Consider the following 16,161-nt stretch of genomic DNA (forward strand, 5'->3'; position numbering starts at 1 on the left):
AAAACCCTACCCCATAAAAACCAACCGAAAAAAAAAAAACAACCAAATTTTGGTCACAATCATTTCCACTTCACCAAAAACCAAAAACGAAAAAAACCCCCCCCCCCCCCCCCCCCATTATACAAATTCATAACAGTCTTCCTTTTTTTTCTTTGTTTTTTTCCCTCTTCTTCCTTTTTTTGCTTCGCCACTCAGGCTATAATCTGTCCTTTTCCTGCATCCTCTTATTGGATGGACCTATTTTCCAGGGGCCAGAGGGGTTTTGTTCGCTGTGCCAATCAACCGTCTATAGAAAGCGTACCGCAATAGAATCAACGCCATGAATAATTGAGTCGAGAGAAGGAGCTTCAGCCCCGCTCAGGGAGTGTGATAAGGTCCTTCCAGTTCTGGAATATGGGCCGCGGTAACGTGCACTATCACCGATAGTATTTCGCAACTGTCCGATGACAGGAATGATCTGCTCGGTGATGCGCGTAAGGTGAGGGGTTAGTGAGCGCGCGCCATCCATGTGGGAACCTCAATTAGTAGGAGAGGCGATCGTCTAGGAAACTGCCAGCCTTCAATCCATGCTTCTCAGGGAACCAGCCCGGGGGAAAACGCCGTCGCCATATGCCATACAATGTCAAGGCAGAAGAGGAGTGCATATACATGCGGCTGACCGCAGAGAACAAGCGGCCAGCACAAGGCAGGAAGACGCGCTGATCGTCGCCAAAGGGGAGGGTACCCCCACAAGGATCAACACGGCGTCAAATTCGAGTGATAACTGGCGAGTTCGTAGCGCCCCTCGTGACTCAAACAGATCTATGCCGTTCAGAGGGACTTGACCGACGTATGCGATGTAAGACCGACCGCTCACTGTAGCATCACGTCCTCTCCGATGCCTGGCAAATTCAGACCAGCGGCCAGGGCTTGAAGCTTAAATTCAGGGTTGCAGGGAAGAGAGTGAGATTTGTGCTATGACGGCAGTCAGCGTCAGATCAGACGGGTGGGGACTTGTCATGTTGTGTAGACTTACATATTTCAAACCGTTGAGATTCTTGTATCGCTTACCACACGTCTCACAGTTGAAGGGCTTCTCCTTTTCCATTCCCAAGGTGCCAGGGTAAGGAGCGCTTGTCTCTGGGTTCACAATGGAGAAAGTACCATCGCCGTTCTCGTGCAGCTGCTGCGTTTGGTGGCCGTGGGCCTTGTGGTACCTATAGTTAATACAGAGATTAGCAATTGCACTTCAAATCAGATGGCATAAATCAGGTATAACTTACTTGAGCCCGTTCTGGTTCTTGTACGCCTTCTCGCAGCCGATGACGGGGCACTTGAAGGGCTTGTGCTCCTCTGGCATCATCATGCTCTGTAACCGGGCAAGCAGGACCTTGTTGGCCTCGGGATCGGCAAACTGGCCGTGGGTCAAGCCCAATTGGGCGAGCTGTGCTTGTATTGATCGGTTGCCTTGCGGGAAAGCGCCGTTGGGGCTGAAGAGGTGCTTGCCAGGATCATTGATGCAGAAGTTGGAGTCGTTGCCGTCACCGTTGTTGCCGTTTCCGAACGTCATATCGCCGAGATCAGTGGCATCGCCTCCCATGGGCATGCCGGGCAGATCCTCATCCACCTCGTTCTGCTGAGACTGCTGCTGTGGCATCTGCTGTTGTGTCATGAGGGTAGGGGTGTTGACGGAGGAAACGGTAGGGTTGTTCTGAAATCCGAAACTCTGGGCTGCGGGCGTGGGCGGCTGCGACGTTCGGAGGCCTTGGGTAATTCCAGAAGTGTTCATGTTGAGCTGCGGCCGCTGTTGTTGGCCAAATAGCTGCCGGGTCTGGTGCATCTTCTGGCTATCATCCAGGTCCATGGTGCCCATGGCATCGTCCATCTCCATATCAGCAACAGCGTCCATCTCGTCACTCATGTTGTTCATGGAGGTAGACATCTGTAGCATGGAGCTGCCGAGTCGCTGAGAGCCACCAATCTGGAGACCGGGGCCGCCCATCTGGCGCTGTTGCCCCAACTGCTGTGAGCCTTGGCCAGGCGCCGGGGTCGTCCTCGAGTTGGGCATCTTGGGTGAACCTTGAATGCCCAGTGCACCAAACTGGTTGAAGGCACTGTTTCTGACGGCACCTGGGCTAGCTTGTGTATGGGCCTCTTCGTAGTGCTGAAGCAGATCATGCAGGTTAGGCAAAATCTTGCCACAGCATGTGAAGTCACGCATAAAACTGGCCTCGAGCTTCGGCAGGTAGGACGAGGAGTGGAACGACGGAGACTGGTGGGCGCCGCCCGTAAACGGTGAGGTGCCTTGCATCATGATGCTGTGGCGAATTGTACGTTAGCGGTCGCATCGAAGAAAAATTGGAGGGGATGGAAATTGCTGTAGAATCTCCAGATGTGCAGCAGATAATAGCCATGATCCATGATGCAATATGGGATGGCGGGGGTATTGGTGCGAACAGGAGGGGAAACAGTGGCAGAAAAAAAAAGGATGGTGTTGCACGCGGGGTGAAGGGTCCAAAATGTCTCTCTCGCCGGCTCAATATGCTACCGACGACAGAGTCGACGACGCATGTTGAGGCACGACAAGACAGGCCGATTGGCCATGACGATGGTGGTGACGGCGACGATAGTGCGGATGGGGCAAAGATTACATGCAGTGTAGCGCCCACAGGATAACAGATTGAGGCCGATAAGGATAAAAAGTTGAGGCACGATGCAAGGGCGGGACAACAAAAAAAAGATCGACTCACTCATCACGGACAAAACTGCCAAAGGACATGCCGCCCCAGCTCATGCCACCCATGAGGCTGCCGGCAAGACTCTCGCGACGGTTCCGGTTGACATTGTCACGGTTCTGGATGTTCATGGAGATGGGCTTCGGGCCGGCGCTGACAAACGAGTCTTGCCGCGGGCGGCCCATGGCAGCATCGAGGCCCGGGCCAGTAGTCATTGTAGCGTCGTCGCAATCGCTCAAGTCGACGTCGATATCGATGGTGCGGTCGAGTTGAGGCAAGGCGAGGAGTTTGGCGGGTTGTGGGCTCTGCTTGGTCTGGTGAAGGGCGGCGGTCCAGGAATGTGAGGACGAGGACGAAGACGAGGATGGCGACGGCGCTGAGGCGTCTTGGTCAGCGCGCAGTGCGGGGGCAGACGAGAAGCCGGAACCGAGTGTACAAGTAGATTGAGTAGAAGCAGCGGATAGCGACGATGCGGGCGCAAGTGCAGACGCAGACGCAGACGATGCGGGTGGTGCAGCGTGGAAGAAGTCGGGGGGCGTTGCGGGTTGGGGCGAAGATGATTGTGACGACGAGTTGAGCGAAGCTGGCGACATGGACTCGGCGAGGGCGGACGAGGCGGCACAGGCAGCCAAGGCCGGTTCGGCACTGGCGCTGGATCTGGCTGTGGCACTCGCTGCTGCGGTGCTCGTAGCGCTGCTGGCTCTGGCGTTTGCAGTGGCGCGGTGGTGGGCTGGCCGGGCGAGGGCATTCGGGCTAGCGCTGGTCTGGGCGACCGCAGCCGTGGAGCCTGGCCCTTGGGCCTTGTCAGGGCCCTGGAACCACCTGAGGGCGCTCTGCATCCTCCCGAGTTACAGGGAGTTGAGCCGATCAAGGGAGCAAATCAAGGCAAGGGATGGAGATGGAGTGGAGGCGGGTGCGTATGGAGTACTCGTAACAGATTGATGGAAGTGATGTGATCAAACAGAATCAGAGAAGAGAAAGCAGATCAGATCAGAGCAGAGCAGGTGAAGAATAAAAAGCAGACACCCAGCAGGCAGCCAGCCAGATAGACAGATAAGGAAACCTTGAACGACACCCGACGGAACAAGCCCAAACTCAAGCAAGATTCGGCGTGTATAGCAGCACAGCTGGATGTGCAGTAATCCCGACGCAGAGCAGGTCACCAACCCCTGGTCGCGCTGGGCCTTTTTTCGCCGGTATGGTTCGGTTGGGTCAGCCTGACTGCACGGTGACGGTGGAAAGGCGTGCCACGACTTGTGCTTTTTCCCTAAGCCGTGAATGCGGAGTACGCGGAAAGTACACCGTACCTAAGTGGTACTGTCAACGCCTACAGTGTAAGTGGGCGGACCGTAGTCGAATGGCTGTACTTGGGATATGACCACGGCTCTCACGGCGTAAGGTCGGGATGCAATTCGAACACGTCGCCAAACACTCGGAAAACAGAGAAACAGGACGCTGGAGGCACAGTTTATATGATGAAATTGATGGCTCAAGCAAGGTTCCGCCGACGCCGTGGAAGCTTTGGGGCGGGAGGGCGCTGAGAGACTCGGCAGGCCGTTCGTACTGGTGCTCGTACGAGTACAGGCAAAACAACGAGTATGTCACTCGTCACCGGTTGGGGTTCCAGGTCAATGTATTTATGATCTGGATGCGCGAGTCGTGTGGCCAACAACTTGGGGAGCTTGACCGGATCGATGGGTAGTGTGTGTCGCCCAGGAAGAGCGGTGCGGCCTGTATCTGGTATTGTTGTCTGGCGGCTCTTGATTGACGGCTTTTGGTCCCCAAACGCAGCGAATGGCGGCCGGAGGCACTCGGTGCGAGACACGAAGGGTGTAAGTCGGTTGGTTGGTCGGTTCTTGGTCGCTCAAATGGCGCGGTGCATGCACGGCTAAGATAGGATAGACAGAAAGTGGCTTGAGGTGAGGTAGGTATCTTCACACGCTACATGTACGAGATGGGATTCCCAAGCTGCCAGAGCCGTTTTTTTTCTTCCACGACGATCTGCCTTGCAGAAGTAAAGCAGGCACTGTCCAATTTAAGCTCAAGAGTAGAGAGAGAAGGAGAGGAGAATGTAGGAGAGAGAGCTAGAGAAATAAGAAGAACAGGGAGCGAGGAGAGCATCGACACAGGCCCAAGATGGTTGACGGCATGATCACCACGATGAGAATCCACACCTCATCCACGGCATCCTAGCTGGCCTCAGGCCCCTGCAAGCTCGCAGCACTGATCACGGTGCAGCGTGTCAGTAGCCACAGTGCCACAGGAACAGGGGTTGGCGCTAACGGTTAATTGGACGGCTTCATCCATGGCGGAAGGACTTTGAGAGCCTCGGAAGAAACACCTCTGGTGTTGTATTCACACGCACGGGAGTCAGAAGCGTTGCCTGTCTCGTCTCGACCGCGGCATCCGCGTGCACCCGCTGATAATATCTATCTATAGTACTGACCTATTGACAGCATTGACCGAGTCTACTGCGTACCTAGTAATAATTGAAAGGATGGACCTGTGCCTCATGTCCGTTTGGCCGCACAGGTGCCCGCTGGAACCTGGCCGGAGCAGGGGAACACAGTGGTGATGATGCACATTAGTACCTACTGGGCAGGCGAATGCTACCACATGTGTGTACGAGCATGCGAGTCGACGACCTTGGTATCATCTCTCATCCATCTGCCCTGGTCTTCTTCGGTAGCGGACATCCATCTCTCGACTCGTCGTACAGTGCAAGGGATCCTGCAACGCCAAGTGCTGGCAAGCTGGGTATGTGGTATGGCACAACCATCTATCCGTGGGGGTTTTTGACTGCGACTCGGACACGACACGTCTTCGTACCTGATGGAGCACGAGCTACAGGGCCCGGCTCGGTCAGGACTAAAGCAGTAATGCAGGTCAACGATGATGAATTACCCAGTAGGTCGTAGTCAGACTCAACTCAGCTCAAGCCGGCATCAGACTAGGTGTAAACGAGTGGTGGCATTACGTATCTCACTAAGGTAACTCCCAGTACGAGTAGTGCGAGGTTCTTTTTCCGCCTCTCCGGAGATCGGAATTTCCTCGTTCCATTTTGCCTGATCCGGGCGACTTGGTATCGACAAGTACCTAGCCACAGTAATGCTAAAAGGTTCTGCCGCGTTTCTCGAGAGCTGACTAGCACGACCTGACTCTTCAAAGTGGCAAGGAATCAAATCCAATCATACGCACTGCTGCTGCTGCTACTGTCCTGCTCCGAAACAAGAGACATCAGGTTCATGTGCCTGGAAAGGCTAGTGCTCAACCCGACTATGTCGTCGGCAGGTCGGGACCATGGAAGTATTCCATAAGCCTATTACGAGTACGTGCTTGGCATTTTGCAAAATCACGGAGAACAACGCCCGTCGTTACCAGAACCAGTGCCAAGACGCCAGCCACTCGCATTGGATGGGTGACCTAATTTAATCGAATGTCATGTAAGGCATTCATCCTACCTGCTTGGCCGGCACTCCGCATTGTTTCGTCTGCAGAGGTAGGGGCCAGGTACGGAGTATCAGCAGTACGAATACCTCAAAATGGCCCGCTCCCATCCTGTTCACATGTATACATGAAGCACCTTTGCTCTGGTCTGGCCACACCGACATGGCTGATAATTGAGGCGAAATCCCAAGCCAAACTCACGGACGTCGAGCCGACAATAGCAAGGTGTCGGAGATGCTGTTAGCAGTCCTTACTAGCCGGTACCTGGGGCTACCTGATGGCAGTGGCATCAACTCGCCCAGCCTTTGGTGGCGCTTTGTAGCCTTGGTCAATACACACTAGCATCGACGCTACTCGGGGCCGCGTTAACGCTGAGCCACTACGGAGCGCCGTTGCTGTGTAATGGAGCTTTGCATCAGGACAATCGTAATAGCGATTGACCGCCGGATGGCCCTCCATTGCCACCTGTAACTGAGGCCGTTATACGGAATACTCCGTGTCAGCTGAGTCTTGTACGTGTTCGGCATGTACCGTACATATTGACATGTGTTAAGTTCTGTACGGTTGTGAGCGGTAGCACGAGCAAACGGACTCGGGAGAAAGAAAGGGCAGACGCAGCAGTCAACTGGAATCAAGTCAAGGGAAGCAACGAAACTTGAGCTGAGTGAGGTGAGCGAGAGGCTAGTATCTGTCAATACATTAGTACCGAGATAGATGCACATCTTGACATCTCGGTACCTCGTCTGGGTATAGGCAACGTGCTTAATCCGTATCGGGAATGTCTTCAAATGCCATTGACAGCAGGCTAGAAGTCGTCAAAAGCCTTCGCCGCTCTTTCCATGCCCGTCTTACGACTTGGCAACAAAACTACAAAACTACATCCCACATGATCGCCCACTAACCTCCATCTTGCTGCCCTACTTGATCTTTTGTCTCAGCTCCAGCTTGCGCCATACTATCTTCTCTCACCGCTCAGCTTCCTCTCCACACAGACGGCATCTCCAGAAGAACACAGCATAAGAAAGCTCACTGCATCGAGAATCGCGGCACCTACAAATAGCAACTATGCAATACGGTGAGCAGTACAGAACAGCTGTCCCGTCTTATATTTTTACCCACCAGCCTCGACTCTCAGCCCAAGCTCCCCAGTGATGTCAGAGACTACTGCACTCCAGCTCCGTATTATTCCTCCCCCCAAGACCTCGACCGCCTTCAACGGCTGCAAGCTGCAGGCACAAGTCGACCTCGTTGTAGGGCTTGCCGACAATCTGGTTGGGGTCGGGCTGGACACCGCCAGATCTCGAGTAGCGCCTGTGACCTGCAGCTTAGCTTTGGACCCTTCTCCAGCAGCATGAGTGGCAACAGGCGTGACGAGCGGTCGATGTGTGAGGCGAGTGTCACGTTGGCAAGCAGAGCCCTGCGCAGAGCCACTCAGGGCTTGACAAGAAGTGAAAAGGCCATGTCCGTGTCTCTCATGCATCCTGGAGCTGTATCAGAAAGGCCGCGATTGGCGCGCCCTCTCGAAGAACACATTTTTTGATGCTCTACAATTCGCTCAGTGTCTCATCTCATATTCCTCCGTTCTTGATGCCCCATCCCTACAGGTACGAGCACACACACAGATTCTCTTACCTACCTACCTATCATAGCCAAATGCCTTTGGATCCCCAACAAAAACCCACATGTTCGGCCCCAGTTCAAATAAGATCGCAAAAATTATACTGTACGATACATGGAGCATAGTAATAACCTAGAACGGTTCAGGTTCCCTTGTTCGGGCCGTCAGCGCTGCAGCGTCACATTCCGGCTTGTCAAACGCTCGAGAATGCCCCCGAAGGACAAGGATTCCATCGCAGTCGCGTGCACTATTGCCCTTGAGCAAGCATTTGCGATAGCCGTGGATATCGATCAATGAAGGATACCTGCAGCTCGCCAATTTCAGCTCCAGGCTCGCTCCGAATGCTACTCTGTAATATCAACTGGACTGAGGGCTACTCGTACTGACACGATTCTGTCGCCCCATTTCCCGAGTTGTCAATTTTGACATCACAAGGCACAAGCGGGATCCATCTTGCGGTGGGACATCTCTTGGGTTAAAGTCTAATCCTCGTCGGTTCTGGATGCGCCTCTGCCGCCAAGTGTCCTGAGTCAGAGTGTGTGCGTGGGTTTGTTGCTATATCCATTACGAGACACAAACCTTTTAACACCACGACTAATCAAGGTCTTTTTAGATGCGGCAAAAGACACCCTGAGACCTTTTAGTCTCTCGCTTGCCTGCAGGTTCGCATGTGGAGTGGTAGGTTGGCGTTCCGTTGAGTGTGTGTGAAAGCTCACTCATTGGGATCTGTTTAAAGCCGCATTTTGGCATACCGAAATTACAGAGTCCCATCTGATATTGTCACCAAATGAATGAGGGGGGGAATTTCAGATAAACCAGAGAAACGGAAGAAGTCACATGCCAACATAGAAGTGCTCCATACAATGTGGGATTTCTCCTTCTCTTGTTTCCTCTACTTCTCCTCTCTTCTTCCTTTTACTCAAGACCATAATACGGGATCTTCTGAGTACGCTAGATCTTTGAAACGCACCTTATACCCGCCTAGGCAATGCCTGAGACACACCACTCAGGTTTAAAATAGGTGGAAAATTAGGTCTTGAGCACTGAGCCAGGAACAAGCCGCCCACATACCGGGCCTAGCCGCTTAAGCTTGGAGAGAATAAGAAGGAGAAAGCTGCGTCAAAACGACCAACAATGATTTTTCCTTCTTTTTTCCTGGCATTTCTGTTGGCTGCGCAACCGAAGCCTGTTTTGTGCTGGTGTCATGAGTCCAAGTGGGTGCTGCGGTAGACTTCGGCATCTCATGGAACAAATGGGGCCCTTCCATGGCTTCGTTAGACAGGGGTCCGGCAGCCACAAATCCATCGGCCACGAGAGACATTCGCCTTTCGTCCGCTTTTTTTCACTGCGCTAGCGGTTGCAAAGCTTTGGTTGGAGATGTTGGACCCTGGGTGCATCTCACGGCCATTTGTTCCCACACATGGTGCTGTCGATCGTCGCTTCAGTATCGCCGACCAACAGAACTCCACCTCGGCTCCTCGCCAAGGTACATGAATAAACACAGGTCTCTGTCTACTCCGTTTAGCCGAAAGCCATTAGTATCTACTGGTATATACAAATGAGTACCTTTCCGCTGCTGTTATTTGGCAATGTGGTAGGTACCTCTGGTTTGGCCAAGTACCTCACTCATAGGGGTTTTGCCACAATGAGAGCAACAGAGCTCCAATCCATACGTGTACCGAGACCGTGCTTGAGCTACTGGGCTAAATGTCCATTTTTAGCACGAGGAGTCCGAGAGCATCTCTAAGAGTGTTACTACTGCTGCGGATGAGCCTGCACCTTCAGTCCGTGCGATAATAGGCTCGTGGTCCTGAGGGCGTTGTGTGATCATGGCGCTCGGCATCCTCTTCAATGGTGAAAAGAAGGGGGTAATTGTGTCGTTTTCTCTGATACATCCTGCTACATGTGTCAGCTATGTGTCAACGATAATGTGATTAATCCGTACAAGAAATAGCGTGTTAGTGTTGGTGCTGGGTCACCGACGCAAGGCCTTTCTGATAACACACAACAGGGGGAGTCTGGCAGGCTATTGGCTCATAGCTTTGCATGTTATCCTCGATTGGGCAGGAGATTTTGCTCTTGGTATTGCTGTTCACGGCTCGATGGCAGTTTGATTAACATCGGGGCTGGTCGCTGAGAGTCTGTCAGAAATTACACGAGGCCAGCGGATCTGCAGATCTCGATTCTTAAGGGTTCTCTGAACAAGGTTATCGCATGCCCCTGCATATGCCGCATGGTAGCGACCAACGCGTGCTCGTATATGGCTATGTATCAATTACGGAGTATTCTGGCCAGCCTTTATGTCTCGTGTAATTACACCACCCGCACACTCATGGGCGTAGGCAAGTACGCGAATAATTACGTACAGACATCAACTGCTACGAAATTGATATCATTTCATTGTGGGAAAACGGCAATTTGCTTGCTATTAATACTCGACCGACGTATTTTCATTAACATTACAGTCTCAATGACAAAGGATGGTTGTGCGGCGATGGCCCGGATGCAAGGCGCACAGGGGGCAATTTTACGATATATATGGGACAGATGCAACGAGAATTATTGCCGACTGGATCATATGGAGTATACAGAGTAAAATTACATACCGAGTGCATCGGTGAAAGCTAATTAGACTGTTATTCTGTACGAGCAGCTACGATCAAGCGAGAGTGACCAACCTATGGTGCCAAGCAACCCCCAGTCACCATGAAGATTCCCCCATGCAGAAGCATCGTGGCGAATCCTCCGCAAGCTTTACTATACACGTACAAGCAGATCTTTCAGCCCGCCTGCCGAATTACACAGGATTGCCATTAGCCAGATATCCGATCAGTCAGATGCTCCCCGGAGTGATAGGAGCCGGGGGTAGCTGCAAGATAAGGGGGAGCGCCCCAAAGCCCCCCTAACATACCAAGGCGATGCGGCTGACACCGGAGGTTCGGCAAGTGTTACCGATCGGTAGTGGCATGCATCGCGGCTACAGGATCTGGGGGTAGTGGCAAAGTGGTTGTTGGAGTTGGTGTAAGTCAACGGCTCGAATCTGGGGTCTCCAGGGTAGTAGATCGTGAGCACGTGTGGGTGAGTTTGGCGTGTTGTTTTCTGTGACTGAATTGAATTGAACTTGTCTATGAGATCGAATGAATGTTGCAGGACATGTTCATTAAATAGAAAGTCTTTGATAGTGTACACTCCTTGGTGTATACGGCGGTGTGGTTATTGGATATTTCTTCCCTCTGACGCAATAGATGCCATTTTTGGCTACTATACTAAGCTTGCATACATACACGTATTGTAAATCTGGAAATCCAAATCACCAACACCTAGAACAATTCAAATCGACAAAACTAAAGATACTAAAATCGTACGACCGGCATGAAACGGAACGCCCCGAGCTTCTAGAAAAGAAAAAGCGGCCCGTTGACGTCGAGGCAATCGGGGTGGAAGTCGGCATGACAAAACATGCTCAGCTCGTACGATGATGTGCCGCCAAGGTCGTCCCGGCTGCGGCATTACCGCCCCGATTGTACGTTGCTCGTAGCATTAAGCGCGTCACTGCTAGGGGTTCCCGTCAGCCTTTGCGGCGCGCATTTTTCTGCTAGCAAGGGGAGCACGTGAGACGAGAGTTTTCGCGGGCGAAACCGCCGCAGGGCCGCGCTTCATGGCGGCTCTCCTTGAGCGCAGCATAGAACGTTCCATTTTTGCCGCGAAAAACGATGCCGCACATGCCGCCGCCGCCGCCCATGGCCGCCATTTGTGTTTTTTTGCTGGCCCAGCTTCGCCGGTTACCTAAAGCCAGAGGCGGCCGCCGCGCCGCAAGTAGAGACAGCTTTCGGAGCATGTAGGAAAGAGGAGCAGAAAGACAGAGGTATTGCGAGCTTTCAATTCTGCCTGTCTACGAGAAGCTCTACGCGTCATGGACTGGGGAAAATTGGATAATTCCCATTGGTGCGTGATGTCAGATTCCAATTAGAACGTTTTCATGTGCTTTAATCTTTTTGTTGCATCATCTTGGCAGGGGAAACAAAAAAAGGGCGCCTTCTTTTGGTGGCCGGACGGAGGCACGGCGAAGACACGGGAATTTCTCGGTGGGGAATTCTCGGTTTCTGTGGCGGGGCGGCTCGGAAGGGGGAATCAAGAAATTTTCAGGTTGACATCATGCCGCTAGACGAGGCTTGTGGTGGGATGGACCAGCACTATATTTACAGGCGCCTCGCTTCCATCATCTGGGGCTTTTTGCATTGCCATCAGCATCAATACAATCAACACTCGACAACACATAAAACAGCCAATCGCATCTTTGCATCCTCACTCAAACAAACAACAAACCAACCAACACATCAACTCAACCATCTAATCTACATTTTTAAATAAAAACCCTCACACGACCATCATCAAACAGCTCCAATACACACTTCCGAGGAGAACCAACCATCTTCTACCGATCGGCCCATAACTCGCTGCCAGTTGCTGCTTTGGGATCCACCACAGCTTTTCTGACACCACCCCTCTCCCATCTGAGTTCCTCTGGGGTATCAAATCTCGCCCGACTACCTAGAACCAGGCTTTTTACTCCTTAAACAGCCCCGACAGCCATCACAGTTACCGCTCGAGCCGGCCTTAATCAGCCTACTTCAACTGGAGAGATAGCCTTTTCGCGGCCTTTTCGCAACCCCGCTTTCCGCGCAGTAGAAACCAAAAGCTCCGAAGCTCTCGAGATATATATTCGCTACTGAGCCACATCCCCTCCACTCTAGCTTCCATAGCTGCCATTACCGCACTCCCCTACACAATCAACCCCCAACAGTCATCATGAAGGTCGTCACCAAAGAAGAAGAAGCCGCCCACTACGGCGCTGTCGTCAAGGGAGGACTTATCGGTGGTACTCTTGGTCTTGCCATTGGTGTTTCTGGTGTTGTCTACGCTTCAAGGCGCTACCCCAGCTTCCGTGGCTTGACGCTCCCCTTCCGAACCTTCCTCGTCACATCCACCGCCACCTTTGGAGCCATTGTCCAGGCTGATCGAGCTGGCATCAAGTTCCAGCAGGGCAAGGACCCCATGAAGACCTACCGCGATGCCTCTCAGCGTGCTCAGGAAGTTATCCGTGAGAACGAGACCGCATACGAACGATTCATGAACTATGGACGTGAGCACCGTTACAGCATTGTCTGCGCTTCATGGCTCGCTAGTTTGGCCGTTGCCTTTGCCATCGTCAGCCGCGCGCCTATGAGCACCCCTCAAAAGATCGTGCAGGCTCGTGTCTATGCTCAGGGTCTGACTCTTGCTGTGCTCATCGTCTCGGCTGCCTTTGAGATGAACGACGCCAAGAACGCAAAGGGCCGCTGGGAGACCGTCATGGTCCTCGACCCCAACGACCCCGAGCACAAGCACCTTATTGAGAAGAGAATCCACCACGAGGAGTACGAGGGACAAGATTTGTGGATGGGTAAGTTGTTCCCCTCATACTATATAATTAAGCTCCAGAGAGAACAGTTGGCTAACATGAACTCCTTTAGATATGGTTGAGGCTGAGGAGAAGAGAATAGCTGCCCGCAAGGCTGAGCAGGAGCGCGAGCAGCAGCAGGCCCAGTAAGCAAGCTGCTGAATGCACTTCATTCTCCCGCCCATGGTCAGCCATTAGTAGCAGATTGCCCGCCTGAGGCTCTGCACTAATGGCGGCATGGCATGCAACCTTTATCCGTCACATCCGGTTGCTTATAACCGGACCCCTTCAAACTCAAAACACCATCCGCATATAAACACATAGACACACTACTACCACTCACACATGTATCAACTCATGGACACTCACACATTTCTCTACAGCAGAAGAAGGTGATTCCAGGCACACGCATACAAAAAGACACAAAAACAACTCGAAGCTACATATTTTTCATCCATTGGGTTTTGAGGGGACATTTCGGGATGGGTTTTCGTCACGGGTTATAGAGAAAAGAAAACCACTCTCATGAAGAAGTTACTTGGGCCAATCTTGATGACGGGGTCATTTGGGACTGGTATAATCTTTCATTTTGTCATTTTTCATTTATTAGCATCTACATCATGATGGGGCGTGTTTGATTCACTTTGGCATTTCATTGGGTGGTTGGAAAGAAACAAATTGTACAGGATTATTTCCTTTGCAGTATATATATTATACATATACTTCCCTTTTGTATAACAGAAAACAATATGAGAATATTTAATTATATGACATCATGAACCAATCTAGATTTTTAACTACTGGCATCATGAAGAACTCTACTTCCACCTCCTATGAGATAAAAACTTGTAATAAAACTGCTGCTGCTGCTTGCTTCTGTACATTTGGAAAAGAGGAAAAATACCAGCCGTATCAGCTTTACTCTCTATGCACACAGATGAAAAAAAATTCAAAAAAAGAAAGGTTAATAGGTATAGGTATAGAATAGACTGTCCAACGATCTTTGCTGTCTCTTCATAATCGCATGGTAGGAGGAAAAATCCATCATCATACATCAATCGTGAAATGGCTGATTTGCGAGTAATACGCGTGGACCGCCAGCTCCAGAAGCATAACGTCGCCAAACACATCGCTGCCGTCGAAGCCGCCCACGACGAGTAGCCTGCTGTCGTACAGCACGGTGCCGTGGTACCCGCGGCCGCTGGGCGGCAGGCCGTACGCCTTGCGGCGGTCCCACGTCATGGTGACCAGGTTGAGCAGCAACACGTCGTTGCAGTACTCGTGGCCGTCGTGGCCGCCGATGACGAACAGGTACGAGCCCACAATGGTGGCAGTGTGCGAGAGGCGGCGGAACGTCATGGGGATGTTGACGAGCTTCCAGATGTGCCTCTCCACGTCGTAGATCCACACGTCGTCGAAGCACTCGCCGCCGTCCGACCCGCCAAAGATGATGAGCTTGCTGCCGACCATGTTCGCCGTGTGGTAGCCGCGAGCCTTGGGCCGCCTGTCCCTGGACCCAGGGACCGGCTTCTCGGCACTGGATATCAGCCTCCACGACATCTTGGTCGTGTCGCTGACGTCGAGCCGCCATATGTCGTTGAGGGCACGGACGCCGTCACCGCCGCCAAAGATGTAGATGCCATTCTTGTACAAACACGCCGTATGGGCACGACGCTTTGAGGGCAGCTTGTCTCCCACGATGCGAGGCTTGGACCACCGGAAATTGACCGTATCAAGTACGTAGACGTCGTTGTAATACGCCGGCCCATCGCCGCCTCCAAACACCACGAGCTTCTTCCCCACCGCCGTGCAAGTCATGGCTCGGAGGGGCATTGGGATATCTCCTGTCATGTGCGGCACTGACCAGTAGAAGGAGTCGGCGTCGAGGACATACATGGCATTGAAGCACGTCTTTGCATCACAGCCTCCAAACACATATACATTGGAGCCGATGAGCGTCACCGTATGTGCTCGCAGATTCGAATGTGGTGATCCAGATACCGGAGCCTTAGACCAGTACATGCCAGATGCTGGGGCGGGTTGGACGTCTGGCCCATCGTCGGGTTTCGGCAAGGGGGGGAAAGTGGTGTGTTTGCCGGATACCGGGCGAGAAATGATGGTGCTTGTTTGGCGAGCTGACACTGCGGATGTTGCTCTCGACGATGGAGTTGCAGCTGGTGCTGCTGCCGGCTTTTGTTCCGCTTCGCCATCGCGAGGGAGGGGAGGGGGATTGTCGGGGACGCTGTTGGAGGAGCTTGTCGGTTTTCTCTGGCCCGGAGCTGTTGCCGGGCGAGGGGGCGGTGGATGTGAGTGCGTAGCTGAAATTGCCCGTTGGCGAAGAGGCAATTCGGCGGCTCCCTTGCTGCCGCGTTGTGGCTCGCCTGGTAGATTGCTCCTGGCAGCAAGCTGGCCTGGCGTGTGGCTCCTGGGCAATGGTATTACCGACTCTTCGTCCTCCACTGGCACGTATCGTGGCTCATCCTCGTCGTATTGGCGCCCCTCGTACCGGTCTACACCGTCCAAGTCTTCCTCTTCCTCGTCTTCATCGTCATCGTCATCGTCGAACATTGGCGGTCGTCTAGTAGCAGAGGGGTCGATGACAGTCCTTTGGGACCGCGAGGCGTGTCCCGAGCTCAAGGTTGATGACTTGTCAGGAGATCGGGTCGCACTAGCAGACGACTGGCCCAGATCCTCCATGGTCTCGCCAACTGCTCCTCATTGCCCCCTAACGGAGAGCAGGCAATGGAGTTTCGGCAGCACAATTCGCGAGGTCTCACAGGGACGCGTGCAGGAGGAGCTTAACTCCTTTGATGAGGAGGCGGGTTGAGGGGGTCCGGTATGTTTGGTGGGGTCAATGGCAGCGGCCACTGAATTCCGACTTTAGTGCTGCTGCTGTAGCCGTCTGGGCGCTGAAGTGTCGAGCTACAGCTGTTCTATAGTGG

At 52.8% G+C, this 16,161-nt stretch overlaps 3 protein-coding genes across 3 annotated transcripts; 1 reads left to right on the plus strand and 2 right to left on the minus strand.

Moving 5' to 3' along the window:
• Positions 1-437: 437 nt before the first annotated feature.
• Positions 438-3,895, minus strand: V8C40DRAFT_279423 (zinc-coordinating transcription factor SFP1). The gene is made up of 4 exons (XM_083221228.1): positions 2,730-3,895; positions 1,263-2,297; positions 1,016-1,196; positions 438-954 (listed from the first exon to the last, which is right to left on the minus strand). Exons 1-4 carry the CDS (start codon positions 3,551-3,553, stop codon positions 853-855), a joined length of 2,142 nt encoding a protein of 713 aa, XP_083079319.1. The 5' UTR covers positions 3,554-3,895; the 3' UTR covers positions 438-852.
• Positions 3,896-12,369: 8,474 nt separating this feature from the next.
• On the plus strand, positions 12,370-13,682 carry V8C40DRAFT_13303 (HIG1 domain-containing protein). Its single transcript, XM_083211079.1, has 2 exons — positions 12,370-13,222; positions 13,293-13,682. The coding sequence occupies exons 1-2, from the start codon at positions 12,589-12,591 to the stop codon at positions 13,367-13,369; spliced, it is 711 nt and encodes a 236-aa protein (XP_083079320.1). The 5' UTR covers positions 12,370-12,588; the 3' UTR covers positions 13,370-13,682.
• Positions 13,683-13,899: 217 nt separating this feature from the next.
• Positions 13,900-16,057, minus strand: V8C40DRAFT_230514 (Kelch repeat-containing protein). Its single transcript, XM_083212725.1, has one exon. The coding sequence runs from the start codon at positions 15,914-15,916 to the stop codon at positions 14,267-14,269; it is 1,650 nt and encodes a 549-aa protein (XP_083079321.1). The 5' UTR covers positions 15,917-16,057; the 3' UTR covers positions 13,900-14,266.
• Positions 16,058-16,161: the final 104 nt, after the last annotated feature.

The sequence above is a fragment of the Trichoderma camerunense genome (genome assembly GCF_050948025.1).
Source record: "Trichoderma camerunense strain CBS 138272 chromosome Unknown V8C40scaffold_1, whole genome shotgun sequence".
NCBI classification, from domain to species: Eukaryota; Fungi; Ascomycota; class Sordariomycetes; order Hypocreales; family Hypocreaceae; genus Trichoderma; species Trichoderma camerunense.